General features: G+C 36.3%; 1 protein-coding gene across 10 annotated transcripts in view; it reads left to right on the forward strand.

Annotated features, from left to right (window-relative positions):
• The window catches only part of LOC109110981 (5'-AMP-activated protein kinase subunit gamma-2-like), a 34,514-nt gene that overhangs the window by 17,346 nt on the left and 1,914 nt on the right, over window positions 1–15,254 (forward strand). For 7 of the 10 annotated variants that reach the window (XM_042769848.1, XM_042769876.1, XM_042769866.1 and 4 more), the window contains 12 exons: window positions 4,534–4,745; window positions 6,661–6,712; window positions 7,349–7,458; window positions 9,107–9,188; window positions 9,692–9,750; window positions 9,994–10,039; window positions 10,276–10,330; window positions 10,544–10,670; window positions 10,843–11,008; window positions 11,156–11,193; window positions 12,243–12,389; window positions 13,846–13,939. In XM_042769848.1, coding sequence (XP_042625782.1) covers window positions 4,534–4,745; window positions 6,661–6,712; window positions 7,349–7,458; window positions 9,107–9,188; window positions 9,692–9,750; window positions 9,994–10,039; window positions 10,276–10,330; window positions 10,544–10,670; window positions 10,843–11,008; window positions 11,156–11,193; window positions 12,243–12,389; window positions 13,846–13,939 — 1,188 coding nt within the window. Of the gene's footprint in view, window positions 1–4,533; window positions 4,746–6,291; window positions 6,366–6,660; window positions 6,713–7,348; window positions 7,459–9,106; window positions 9,189–9,691; window positions 9,751–9,993; window positions 10,040–10,275; window positions 10,331–10,543; window positions 10,671–10,842; window positions 11,009–11,155; window positions 11,194–12,242; window positions 12,390–13,845; window positions 14,067–15,254 lie in introns of those variants that run through there. The other 3 variants (XR_006161611.1, XM_042769854.1, XM_042769896.1) reach the window with 3 other exon arrangements.

The following is a 15,254-nucleotide window of genomic DNA, read 5'->3' on the forward strand; positions in this document are numbered from 1 at the left end:
TCCAGTGTAGAGGTAAAGGAAGGCTGGAATGGTCTATGTTGATCTGCGTATTATGTAAGTCTTTATTAACCACTTGGCTGGGAAGGTCATTTCAAGACCTACTTTGGTTCAGGGTTGACTCCGAAGCCTTCAGCTGATGCCTTTGTCACAGTCACGCAAACAAAAAATGTGGCAGTGGGTTCCATTAAGGATGTCATGTATCCATTAGTCAGTATGTTTCCTGACTGACTGACTGACATGGATTATTTGCTGAATAAGAGCCATGGAAGCCCCCGTCTCTCAAGTTCCAGCTGTTGGAAGCATGTTACTCAATAGTCTTCTTGCTCAATCTGGTTAATATGGTAAAGTTATAAGGATGTGCTGTGTGGAATAACATGCAGGAAGGTGTTGATATGAACATTCTCATTTGTAGCATGTCAGTTACTCAAATAGCTTACAAGGATAAAAATATAATGTAAACCAGCAAGCACACAATTAGATGGCATTTATTTCTTCAAATGGGTCAAAGGATTTGTGGACACCTTTCAAACTAGCCTATATCATTGCATCATTAAACCTGAACTGAATTAACAAAAGCATTCATCCTTTAGGTCTCACGGTAAACGGTGTCATCAAATAGTACAAAACCAGAATCCCTCACAGTTTGAAACGGAGTCAAACTGATCGGAGTCCTAGCATACACTCTGGAGGCCTGTGAGTGAGTGTTATCTGCCCTTGTGGAATGTGTAGCAGTGGCAAGGCTAAAATAAGAAGCTAACTCAACAACACACCAAAACAGGTCTAAGCCAGCTGGTTAAATCTGGCTGAATGTCATAAGATAGTTAGGATCCCAAAGTCATGTTCTCGTGCACGCATATTGGCCTTTACTGATAACTACCCACATATACTTTATTTGAGAAGTGTATTTTTGGTCCAAGTGTAATAGAAAGCGATATTGGGGAGTTACTGTACTGTACCTTCATCCAACAAGCATCCTTCAGGTAGCACAGCATCTGTGATATGGTAAATGTACTTATGAGCTCCTCGCATCTACTGACGTAAATCAAGACAGAGAAATCTTGTAGTGAATTCATGAATCCACCCAGCCAGTATCATAGAGGGAGGGACAGGCCATGTTATGAAGGAGACCCTAAGGTGTTGGACACATTCGGCAGGTAAAAAGGTCCATTGTCAGTATGTAGCGATGTATAAAGAACTGCTCACACAGAAGTCAAACAGTTCAAACTAAGCAGCTTTCTGTTGGTCAACCACCAACGTGATGAATTAATCCCAAAGTATACTGTAATAGAAAGGGATTGAACCATTGCTATGCCAATATTCCATAAAATATAAGAACTGTCCATTTTGATTTCATGCTGATTTTAACCCCAGCTAAAGGAATGTTTAATACTGGTAATTGAGCATCTTTTTACCCTATGAAACCCTGGAGCAGGGTTAGCACCTGCTTTTGCAGCGTTGACGCCACATTGCGATGCCAAACTTGTACAATGTGAAACAAAGCAGTGTTTAAATGTTACAGCTAGATGCATAGCAACAGTCACTCAGTCGTATGCCTCATATTCACATGCATTTGGACATTCACGTAAACAGTGCTTGTCTTAACTTTCACTTTTTTTTCACTTTCACTTAAAAAAAAAAGAAAAAAAAAAGAAAAAGAAAAAAGGGGAAGTTGTGGCCTAGTGGTTAGAGAGTTTGACTCCTAACCCTAAGGTTGTGGGTTCGAGTCTCGGGCCGGCAATACCACGACTGAGGTGCCCTTGAGTAAGGCACCGAACCCCCAACTGCTCCCTGGGCGCCGCAGCATAAATGGCTGCCCACTGCTCCGGGTGTGTGTGTGTGTGTGTGTGTGTGTGTGTGTGTGTGTGTGTGTGTGTCTGTGTGTGTGTGTGTGTGTGTGTGTGTGTGTGTGTGTGTGTGTGTGTGTGTGTGTGTGTGTGTGTGTGTGTGTGTGTGTGTGTGTATTTTGGATGGGTTAAATGCAGAGCACGAATTCTGAGTATGGGTCACCATACTTGGCTGTATGTCACGTCACTTTCACTTAACTTTGTAGTCTGAAAAGTCCAGGGAAAATTTGATAGTACTGGGTGATATATAATGTGAGGATGTGCAGAGCTAGAGTTAACTATTTCAAGTTCGAAATACCCTTGAGACATTTTCTGAAGTACAGTATCTTCTGCTGTGTTCCACAGAAGGTTTGGAATGACACAAGGGTACATAAATGATAATAAACTGTATATTATTGGGTGAACTACCCCTTTATAATTCAATTTTAGTGTCAAACCTCCTACAGAAAAGGGCACAATTTCAGACAAAAATAGTCAATATGTGCATCACACTCAATAATTAAGCCTGGGAGAGGAGTAACTAATTACATGACTTACTCTGACCTCTATCCACTTATTGGTCACTGCCAAGACCACGAGTCTGTCCCACTGACTGAACGATAATATCAAGGCAAGTTGGATGTTTTTGGTGTGTCTACAGGGCCATCAATACCCAGCTGGGGCTGTTAATGCCCACCCACTGAGAGGTCAATCTGATTCTTGAACGACTATGTAAATGAAGTTCATGAATGATGAACAGCTGAAAATTAGCTACTTGGAGACCAGCATTAATTGATACCAGCCTGACCCCAGCCTCAATCTTCCCTTCCTACACAGCGAGAAGGCTTGCCAGGGCTAATCGTGTCTATAGTAAACTAATTGATTACAACAGTGCATTTTATAAATGAAACTATATTGTCTTATAGTCTAATGATGGATAACCATAGGGCCCTGAGCCCAGTTGCTTCAACTCTCAGCTAAATGAATGTACTGATATTCAAATCATGCTTCAGATTTAAAGATTCCTCAGAGTATATGTACTTTTGATGGTGCTACGGCAGTATTAGTAGAGGCTGGTGCAGTAATATATCAGTGCATGTGTTGTGTCATGCAGTACACAAGGGGTTATGTGAGGGCAGTCATATGAGACACACCTGTTTGCTGATGCATCTCTGATGAATCAAGCTCTAAACAGGAGTGATTAACTCTAGTAACACTGAATCAAAAGAATGTTCTGCATTGCATATGAATCAACTTGTATCAACCACATTTGTGGCATAATTTTGATTATCACAGAAAATAATTTAGAATTGCACTTACATTAAGACTTTTACATGATACGTGCAAAGTTAAGAACAGGACTGTTGACATGCAGCAAATTCCACTCATGAGAATGACATCGGTAGATGTTGGTCACAAAACCAGAAGTTCATTGAAATGGAACGGTATTCCTACTTCAAAAAGAACAACTTGGATAACTTTAAAGCCCAGATAGTAAATGGGTTTGTACTGAATATTTTTTTTTTTAGTTTTAAAAGAATGTACTTTAAAAAATTAGATAAGCTTTGCTCTTCTGCTTTAAAGTGCTGTATCCAAAATTTTGACTTTTTAAATATATATATATATATATATATATATATGCTTTGCTCTTTTGCTTTAAAGTTTTTTTTTTTTTTTTTACACTAACATTCAAACATTTTGGGTCAGTAAGATTTTTTTAACAATTTCATACTTTTATTCATGCATTAAATTGATCAAGAGTGATAGTAAAAGCTTATATAATGTTACACAAAAAAATCTCTTTTTTTACTACAGTATTACTATATTATTTTACTTGCTGTTCATCAATAATAAATGTTTCTTGAGCAGCAAATCAGCATATTAAATTGATTTCTGAAGGATCGTATGACAGTAAAGACTGGAGTAATGATGCTGAAAATTTTGCTTTGTCTTCAGAAGCAAAAATGACATTATAAAATAGAAAACATTTTAAATTGTAATAATATTTCACAATTTAACTCTTTTACCGTAATATTACTGTTTTTACTTTTTGATCAAATAAATGCAGTCTTGGTGAGCATAAGAGACTTATTTCATGAACATAATACATAATAATGTAAGTATTTTTTTTTCAACATTATATCAACAATTGTTTACATGTCAATATTGTTTACAAAGCAGAAACAATTGCTCAAATACTTATGAGATAGGATACTATCATTTACGCTTGGCATTTGAAGAAGAAAAATACTCTTTTAAATGTGAAGAATTATAACCTCTTATTCAGTGTCAAAGTCAGGGTCATGTGATTTTTTTTGTGTGTGTGATGTTGTTGTGGGAACAGATCAGAGGAACATGTTTCCCTGCTAACTGATTCAGTACACTATACTCTTCTTATGAATCTTGATCTTGATTGACGGTCAGATATTGGTCAGTGCAGCTGTCTATTCTTTGCTGTGTCATGATTATTTGACCAGTCCTGCCAGAATGTAGCATCTGTTACTAAGACCAGTTTCACAACATAACCTAGAAACCAATCTGAGGTAGGAAAGCTAGCAGATAGATCAGATATCAGAATAGATATCATCTCTCTGCTATTCATCCCTTTTATGCTACAAATTTAGATTTTCACAGAATTATGATTCTTTTGAACAAAATCCACTTTGCAAATTCAGTACTTCATTGTCTTCTGTACTGATGTGTCTCACAGGCTCTGGGCTTTCCACCCCCCCCACCACTCCGACCCAGAGTCCCGTTCCACCGGTCTTCCCTATGGAGACCCCCAGTCCTGCGGAGCACGTGGAGGAACGACGCTCCCGCTCTCTCTCGTCTCCCCCTGACACAGGCCAGCGCTTCAGCCTGAGCACCTCCACCACCAAACCCCCTATCGCCTCCTACACCTTTAACTCTACCTCACGCCAGGTGAGTGAACAACTGGGATATACTATAGTTTACACTTGACCCGTAGAGAAGCAAACTCATGTTTACACCTCTGGTGGCACCTTCAATCAACCAATTGCATATTTTTTAAAAAGACAAAACTGCCCGCTCATTCTCTTCACCTAACATACAGTTTGATGTTTTTCTATCAGAACAAATTAAGTTAAGCAATTGCTTTTTCTTGTTATATTTTTACATTTATATATTTTTAGGCAGTTACCTCAAAGTGATTGGTATTTGCATCAGTAATATATCTGATGCAGCAACTGAGGTCAAGTACAGGCATTCTGGACAATATGATGCTCGCTTGTAATTGACCTTTTTGTTATTGTGACTTTATATTTTGCACAGGTGACTTGTCGCCTGTTACCCATTAATATAAAATTAACAAAGGTCAACAACTGCACATAGTCTGTTTTACTTGCATATCTGTAAAGACAATCTGTGAAAAATGTGGAAATGTTTGAAAAATTACTTGTACGGTTGAAACTGCAGGATATAGAGCCCTGATAACTATTTAAGACTATGACATTATTACTACAAAGTTGCAAATTCGCAAGTATAAGAAAGTTTCTTGTTGTTGGGTGTTTCTTGAACTTGCGTCCCACAGGATGATATTATTATAACAAAAAGGTGTAAACGAAGATCACATTAAAACTATATTGGATTTTTGTTTTTTACTTATGATACTTTTCAGGTTTTAATTTACAATTATAAAACTATTAATTAATGATAACCCACAGTTAACAAGCTGTGAATAAACATAAACTATTTCCATTATTTATTTTAAATAATTCATACACAATGTTTTCATTTTTAAACCAATTATTATGTCTCCCATTTGTGGTGTCATTTGCTAAATATTTCCCCCAATAAAGCTTTATCAACAGCACTACAGTGTCAGTGAAGAACTTGAGATGAAATATGAAACGTGCGATAAAGATAAGTCAGTGTAGCCTAAATACCAATCGAACAGTATATATTCATTTCCAATCAAATTTTGTCAAAATATGCAGTTGAGAACACTATTTAACTGATATAAAGTGCTAGCTATGTATGGAATTACCCTTAGCAAGACGCTAACAACAAGCTAACGTTATTTTATTCCAAAAATGTTTACAATTTCCACCACAGAATGTTGGACTTTACTTATAGACAAATAAATACAGCCGAGTGTAAAAGTTGTCGTAAGAGATTTTTCACAGGACCAGAAGTAACTTAGTGCCCGTTCTTGATGAAACACCCTACTTTCAGTAAGCTACGCTGTTTATTTATTCGTTTTTGTGGCGGGAACAGCCAGGATTGCATAGGAATTTTGGAAGATTCGCCGGTTTGTTGAAAAACCTTAAAATAGAAAGTACCTTATTTCCTGCAGCTTAGACTGTGATCATTGTCTCACGCGCTCGTGTTGTTTAAAAATGCTGTCTATGTAGGCGGCTCGCTAGGTTTTGAGACAAAGCCGCAGTCGGTGATTTTTATATGATCAGAGTAAATTCGCATTGCTTTCGTTTCGTCGTCGTCCAGCAGAGAGCGACAGAGCTATAGCTAGAGCAAAGTAATCGCTTCAGACCCAGTGTGTTGACATTATACGCTCCTTATGAAGTAAGTTGCTCTACCTGCGCGCCGTTTTTACGCGCTCGAAAACAGACTCGGAATGTTCCACTGTCACCTTTGCGGGGGTGTCCGTCTATGAATATTTCACCGCTGCGCGTAATTAATCTGTGAGTGAAAGCTCTTCAGATCACTCTGCTTCCTATGTGGTGACTAGACTGCTCGTTTGCAGATAAGCAGATTTTTAAAAATGGACACTACCTCTCCATTGGATCTTATCGGGTTTTACTAACTTTGAAGTGAGTGATTGTTGATGGAACCATCAGCCCGTGTCTTTGTGTTTCAGAGCTGTGTACTTGCTGAAGGCATGCTGGAAAAACTTGAACTTGACAATGAAGGTAAATGATTATACTTATGCTTCATTATTTTATTTCATGGTCTTTGCAAGTTTATGGTTGATGACAAAATTTAATATGCAGCCTGTTCTTAAATATAGGTTTGCTGTATGTAGTATTTTTGTATTATTTTATGAGTATAATGGGTATAATTCATAACATAGTTGTATTTTATTTTGTTTTAAAAAATGAAGAGATTTTAAAGTTTACCCAGATAACACACATACATCTGCAAGATGTCTGTTAAAGATTGCTTGATCTGGAAAGTATCTGCTTTTAATCTGGAATATTTGGAATATTTTAATCTGCCTATTTTACATCTGATAGGAAACATCCTATAGACTTATTGCAGATGAGCAAACACTTTAAATATCCATCTTGCAGATGCAGACGTCAAATAGACGTCTCCTAGATGTATGTGCTATCAGGGTATGCAAAACATTTGTCACATTTTTATCCCTGATAGCACACATACATCACAGAGAGGTCTATTTGACGTATGCATGTACATCTGCAAGACATATTTTAGAGTGTTTGCTCATCTGCATCTTGCAGACATGCATGTGCTATCTGGGAAGTGTTCGAGATTGCAAATGATTCTAATTCGAATGATTCTGCTGATTTCTTCTCTGTTTTCAGCTGCTGAAGAGCCAGACAGTGACATTTACATGCACTTTATGAAATCCCACAAGTGCTATGACCTGATCCCCACCAGTTCCAAACTAGTGGTCTTTGACACTACATTACAGGTACATCTTAAATGTCCTCTGTTGTCTAACACAAGAACAGAAAGCGAAAAGATTTGGGTATGGAGCTTTGTGTTATGTTCAGAATGGGACAGTATCTTACTACATACTGCATACTAATCTGTTTACTCTGTATACTGCTCTCTTTTTATTCCATGATACACATTTGCAACAGTAGTATGTTGTATTGTCACATCAGCACAACTGTAGTTGCATCTAGTCCATTCATCACACTAGAAATGGTCTAGTTGAATACATTGCAATGTGGGATACAGTAGTCCATGAAGTTTACTTTATTGTATATTGTATAAGTCTTTCCATTTATACATAAAGTTGCATATTTTGCACAGCATACAAACCACTGCAGAAATGGAAAGTATGTTCGTATGCTTTTCTGAGCATACTTGTTTCAGTTTTGCTTCCCAGTTGTAGTTTAAACGCATGGTGTGTAAGTGGTTGTGGTTAATGTTTGATCAATGTAAATAAATCTTAGTTGGTGACTGAAATGGATGGGATCTCTTTGAAGTGTTTGGGAAGCAGTCATAAAGCTAGGTTTGTCAGGGTTGATCAGTAACCATGTGCAGGTATGTGCCGTTATTAGATTTGGGGGTAACAGACTTATTACCTATTAACCTGTTGACTTTCCTCTGGCTGAGGGCCAGTTTAAAATAACAAAGGCTCAGAGACGAGACGATCAGATCAGTGGAATGTTATGCTTAGGCTGATATACTTATTGTACTTGTTTGTGAATGAAAGTTTCTGAAATCAGGAAGTTTTATGTCTGGATTGTGATATAAAGTTTATGGGCCATAACTTGAGATTTATGTGAACTGCCTTTATATTGAAATGCAAGTTAATTTTTAATGGATGACTGATGGGTTGGTCAAAAAATGGAGATAATTTGTGTTAGAAATGATGGGTCCAGGGTCAATAATGTGCCAGATATGAACAAATAATAGCATTAGTGCGTAAATAAAACCATTGTGTTCTGGTTGGCCAATAATTTATTAGAAATTGCACACATTATTTAAGTCAAATGAAGAATGTACCTTTTACTGATATAAGCCACATCTTCTACTACAATCTACTAAAGAAAGTAACATCTTCTTTTCATCTATCTTAAGTTTGTCTAGGATGCCTAATATATGGCATAATCCTTGCATTAAACCTTTAAAAGAAAGTTTAAATGATAATAATAATAATGTTTTTATTTGTAAAGCTCCTTTACCAAGCTCAAGCTTGTTTTACAGTAAGCATATGAAATTGAAAAATTGCAGAGGAGGAAAAAATGTCTCTTAATTTTTCAATAGTTTCACTCATTTTGTATGGAGATGCTGCAAATGTAACAATTGATAATTGTGCTGTTTGTTGCTATACAGAGAAGCAGCTTATTAATTGTATTGTTATAGGGGCAAAACATGTTTTAATCAATGTAAAATAAAACGTTATGGCCATTAAGAATTGTTTAAGGCCAAATTTGCCAGTTCATTTGTCATTTGGAGGTGTGGACTTTTTTTAACCCGGGTTGCACCCAACTCATTGTGTCTCCTGTGAATTATTTATTTCTTTATTTTTATCTCACACCACCAGTTCCTCCAGAAGTGTTACCTAAAGTAAATCATGGTTATGTGAATCCTTTGTCCTCTGTTAGGTAAAGAAAGCTTTCTTCGCCTTGGTTGCTAATGGAGTTCGAGCTGCGCCATTATGGGAAACCAAAAAGCAAAGCTTTGTGGGTAAGCAATGACACATGCACACACACTCACACACATGCTCTCACCTGCATTTCCGTCATTCTTTTACTCATTTAATCCTGCAAGACCATTTAAGAGGCTGTCTTGAAATTACTAAACTTAATCAGTAATCAAATAAAAACATTGCTTCAGGACATTATTTGTTCAGCTGTAACATAACTGGACATTAGGTTAGCTTGCTGTCAGTAACGTACCAAACTGGTTGAAATCCATTGCTGCCTATTTCCTGTCTGAATTGTTTTGAATTTTAGACATTTTTATAAACAGGCCTAGATGTAATCTGCTGCCGTTTTTCTAATTTTGTGTGCTGATATTTTAGAAGAAAGCAAATTTTAACAAGGTAAAATGTGTTAAATGATCTGAAAGCTCTTGAACAGCAATGTATTATAGCAAATGCACAAACGACATTGAATGCAAAATCTGCAGGCACTGTTTCTCTGTGAGCCTAGATATGAGTCATATCTAATGATACATTTTCTCAATAGGAATGTTAACCATCACAGACTTCATCATCATCCTGCACAGATACTACAAATCGCCGCTGGTAAGGATTCAGACTTCCCAGAAACTCAAATACAACCTGTTTTGCTGGTCATTTTGCTCGGTGCTTGTTTCTGGTTAATGGCTGTTCATGGGGGTTTGGCCGGAAATTACCTTCAAAAGTGGCTTCAAAAATTCTCCTCAGCTTGTAGACCTTGCATGTAGTCACTTAATGAATGTTCACCTAAGATTTAGGATATTTGTCCATTTTAAAATTTTCAGTCATGTTTTGTGTTATTTCCCTCAGGTGCAAATATATGAGCTGGAGGAGCACAAGATTGAGACTTGGAGAGGTAAATACTTTCAGCATTTTCACTTCATCACGGCTTACACTCATTTGCCTTTATATAGATTTTTAATTATTCACTGAACACATTTTTGCACCCAAAATGTGCATATATTTGCACACACCCATGTCTGGAATTTCTGTTGCTTTTATATTCCATGGAAAAAAGTTTGGAAAGAAATGAGTAAATAATGACAGAACATTTAATTTAAAGTGCTTTTTGATTTCTGCATATACCAACAGAACTTTACTTGCAAGAAACGTTTAAACCCTTAGTCAACACATCTCCAGATGCAAGGTGAGACATTAGGTCATATTTTTGTAGACAGTGCTTTATCATTTTCAATGCATGATGCTTTATCCTCTCTTTGGCTTAAAGGAACATTGTCTCGAAATTATCTTGAGACAAATTGAGTAATTAATTCAGATTCACATTTGTGACATTTTCAACTCAGCAGAGCTTGCAAAACATTTGTTTGGTTTCTTTTAACTCTTTTCTGTTTTTTTCCAGTATATTCGATGCTGTTTACTCGCTCATCAAAAATAAGATCCATCGTTTGCCAGTGATCGATCCGGTCACAGGAAACGCCCTCTATATCCTCACACACAAGAGGATCCTCAAGTTTCTGCAGCTCTTTGTGAGTATATCGCTTCCTTTTAGCTTACTGAGCTTTTTAAGCTTACAATTATCATACTTTTAGAAATGGTAGTTGTTGTGAGCAAAACAAGTTAGTGAAAGGTTACAGAAGAGTACTAATCATCCTGAGTTATGTAGTGTCCTGTGTACACTGATGGTTTATGGTCTTGTAGGTGTGTGAGATGCCTAAACCAGCCTTCATGAGGCAGACTCTGGAGGAGCTGGGCATTGGCACATACAGCAACATCGCTTTCATTCACCCAGATACACCCATTATTAAAGCACTGGGCATGTTTGTGGAGAGGAGAGTGTCTGCGCTGCCGGTGGTGGATGTTACAGGTAACCACACATATTGCTAACCTTTCTGTCAGTTCATATACTTCAGTTATTCTCCTGTCAAGGCCTTTTTTAGCAACACAATTGAATTGTACATGTCTTTCTAAGTCAAAGTTCTCATATGTGCTTTCCATATTTTTCCTCCCAAAGGAAAGGTTGTAGACATTTACTCCAAATTTGATGTCATTGTAAGTTGTTCCTTTAATATACTATTTCAAGTTAAAGAATAACTTCACAGCTTTTTACCACACATTTGCTGAGAGGTGTAAATATATAAGCTTCCCATGGAAATTAAAATGGTGTTTTCCATGGTCATGATCATGGACATTAGTAAAATATTTCTACAGTGAATATTTTTTCTGGTTCTCTATTCTGAAATATCACATCAGTTTGATTTTGCACTGATGAATTTTCAAATTTGTACACAAATACACTACCATTCAAAAGTTCAGGGTCAGTAAGATTGTTTTTAATGAAGTCTCGTCTGCTCACCAAGGCTGCATTTATTTGATCAAAAATACAGTAATATTGTGAAATATTTTTACAATCTAAAAGTTTTCTAATTGAATATATTTTGAAATGTAATTTATTGCTGTGATGCAACGCTGAATTTTCAGCATCATTACTCCAGTCTTCAGTGTCACAAGATCCTTCAGAAATCATTCTAATGTGATGATTTGCTGCTCAACAAACATTTTCTTTTCTCATTATAGTCAATGTTGAAAACAGTTATGCTGCCTAATATTTTTGTGGCTACTGCGATACATTTTTTCAGGATTCTTTGATGAATAAAAAGTTCAAAAGGAGAAATCTTTTGTAACATAGTATGTTTTTACACTCACTTTTGATCAATTTAATGAATCCATACTGAGTTAAAGTATTAATTTCTATATTAAAAAAAATAAAATAAACAACTTACTGACCCCAAACTTTTAAACAGTAGTTACTGGACTTTATTCATGAAACACTTTTGTATCCATTGAATTAAATGTATCAACTTATTCTTGTCATGAATAAGACCCATTAGTGACAGAACCTTAAATGTTACAGTCACCTGCTACTATGTTCAGACATGTAAAACTCATCATTTGTCTTTAATTGTTTATTAATAGGATTAATTCTAAATGGCCTGTGTTATGATGACTGGTGATGATTAGTTGTGCAGTGTATATTTTGGCTTACTCTTGAGGTTGCTGTGGCGTGGCTCTGTGTTCATTGGTGTTGTGGGTGTGTGTAGAACCTGGCAGCTGAGAAGACCTACAATAACCTGGACATCACCGTGACTCAGGCTCTGCTGCATCGCTCACAGTACTTCGAGGGCGTTATGAAGTGTTATCGACACGAGACCCTGGATACTATAGTGGACAGGATCGTCAAAGCTGAGGTGAGATTTGCTCACAGCAGGTAGAAAAATACTTTTACATTGAGCAAACGCCACTGACTGGAGTTACATCCATAACACAGCCACTAGAAGTCCTACCTAAATTTTGCATAATGAAGAATTGGTCACACTTTATTTTAAGGTCCAATTCTCACTATTAACTAACTATTTACTATGACCTCAATAAATTCCTAATTGTATGCTTATTATTAGATTGTTTCAATTCAGTTACACTTTATTGTTGGAATCTCTTCAAAAATTGTCTTGCATCTCACGGCACAACGGTACAATAGATAGACGCATCTTAATACAAGAACAACAATATAAATACATAAACACTAGAGTGCATTAGTGTAGTCATTAGTGTAGTCTTTTCTGTTTTCCAGAGGCCTACTTTGACCCCCAATTCTGATTTATTAATTTTACAGACTGATGAAGGATTTACGTAATCTGTTCAATCTGGTATATGCAACTCTAAGCCTTCTGTTTGATGGCAAAATTGATATCTAGTTGTTAAGTTCAGGTATGGGGTAGATTAAGGGATCTAAAATATGGTCATGCAGAATAAGACATTAATATGTGACCCTGGAGCACAAAACCAGTCTGAAGTCGCTGGGATATATTTGTAGCAATAGCTAAAAATATTTTGTATGGGTCAAAATTACTGATTTTTCTTTTATGCCAAAAATCATTAGGACTTTAAATAAAGATCATGGTTCATGAAGATATTTTGTAAATTTTCTACTGTAAATATATCAAAACTTAATTTATGATTAGTAATATGCATTGCTAAGAACTTCATTTGGACGAATTTAAAGATGATTTTCTCAATTTTACTCAACTTAGATTCCAGATTTTCAAATAGTTGTATCTCGGCCGAATATTGTCCTGTCCTAACAATATAAATAACTTATTAATTCAACTTTCAGATGATGTATAAATCTCAATTTCAAAAAATTTACCCTTATGACTGGTTTTATGGTCTAGGGTCACCTATGTGATTTCTAAGTATGCATGCTAGTTAAAAGTGAGAATTGGGCCTTAAAACTAAGTGTTACTTCAGAATAATTTATATACAGTACTTTACCAAAATATCTGCTTTGAAACCCTGCAGTACACTTTAAATGCATTTTTTGCTCTTTTATCACAATTCAGTAGGGTTTTTTTTTTTTTTTTTTTTTTTGTGGTAATCCACAGCATGCCGCAGATTTGCTACATACACAGTACAATAGAAATCATTTATTAAATTACTCCAGTAAATGGACAAAGCTCAAAGATCAATATGAATTGATTTTCAGTTCAGTGATTTTGATTACTTGGGGTCCCTTCACAAAGAACATGTTTTACCTTCAGTTGTGCTGCTTTTCCACCTGACTGTGTGTGTGTGTGTGTGTGTGTGTGTGTGTGTGTGTGTGTGTGTGTGTGTGTGTGTGTGTGTGTGTGTGTGTGTGTCCTGCAGGTGCACAGGCTGGTAGTGGTGGATGATAACTCCAGCATCGAGGGCATCATCTCTCTTTCTGATATCCTGCAGGCGCTGGTTCTCACCCCCGCAGGTATAGACGCACAGAATTCCTAAATCAACCCTCCATTTCACTTTCCTTCTCCCTCTCCACTCTTCCCCGGACCCAATCTCCTGGACATCTATCACTCGAGTGTCCCTCTCTGACCCCCTGAGCACAGGTACGCTCACACAGGCTGGATTCTGATCGGCTTGTTGTGATTGTGCTGAATGAAGCTGGATGCAGGTGTGTATTCCAGTAATACACATCATGATGGCATCATTGCAGGTGTTTGTTTGGTTCAGATTTTTTATAACACAGACAGCTCATACATTACTGCAAGTTGACCTGACAGACTGTCAATGGCAAAAAAATCAATATGAGACAGAAATAGCTGTCTGGTTGAAGAGTGATTGAAATACAGCATGTGCTCTCAGCGCCCTTTATGAAGCCTGCTGGGAAAAACTGCATGAAACACGCCGCATCTCCCACGTGCTGCTCAGCATGCTGTCTTTATTGTCTCGAGCTGCTATAAGCAACACTCTTGTGAAGGCAAAAATAAGAAATGTCATTTAATGTTGTGGAAAACATGGAAATATTTTTGGCAAAATCTTGGAAATTTTGAGTTTTTAAGAAGGAGAGGTTATGCAAATCATATGTCAAGGAAATGAAAACCTTTATAAAATATTTAAAAGCCACAAAACATCATAGAAATTAAAAAATCTTGAAGTCACCAAAAAGTCATGGAAATTATAAGTCACTGAAAATTCATGAAAATTATTACAACTGAAAAAATCACAGGAAGGTTATAGAAATCAATAATCTTGTAAAAAGTGACACACAAAAATTAAAATAGAAGTTAATACAACTGGAAAAAAATCACAGGAAAGTCTTGAAATCCAGTACTAATGGAAAAAGTCACAGAAAATTCATGCAAATTAATAAAATTGTAAAAAGGCATGGTGATGAATACTATTACAAAAATTGTAAAAAGTCACCAAAGATTCATGGAAATTAGGTAAAATTGTAACAGGAAAGTCATGGAAATCAATACTTGGGTAATAGTCACAGAAAATTCATGAAAATAATTACAATTGTAAAAAATGACAGGAAAGTCCAATCAATACTATCTTAAAAAAGATGCAGAAATAATATGGAAATTAATACAATTGGAAAAAAAAGTCAAGGACATTAATAAACTCTAAAGTCATAGTTCAGTCATGGAAATGTATTATTGAATGTACATTTTTCTAGTTTACTTCAGCTCTAAAATATTTAATTGGAATTCAAATGAGCTCATTCGCTAAAATTCTTAACAAAATATTGTCCTGTAATTCTGAAAAATTAAAAACCCTGTTGTAACCAGTTC

The sequence above is a fragment of the Cyprinus carpio genome, chromosome A2, assembly GCF_018340385.1.
Source record: "Cyprinus carpio isolate SPL01 chromosome A2, ASM1834038v1, whole genome shotgun sequence".
Taxonomy (NCBI): Eukaryota; Metazoa; Chordata; class Actinopteri; order Cypriniformes; family Cyprinidae; genus Cyprinus; species Cyprinus carpio.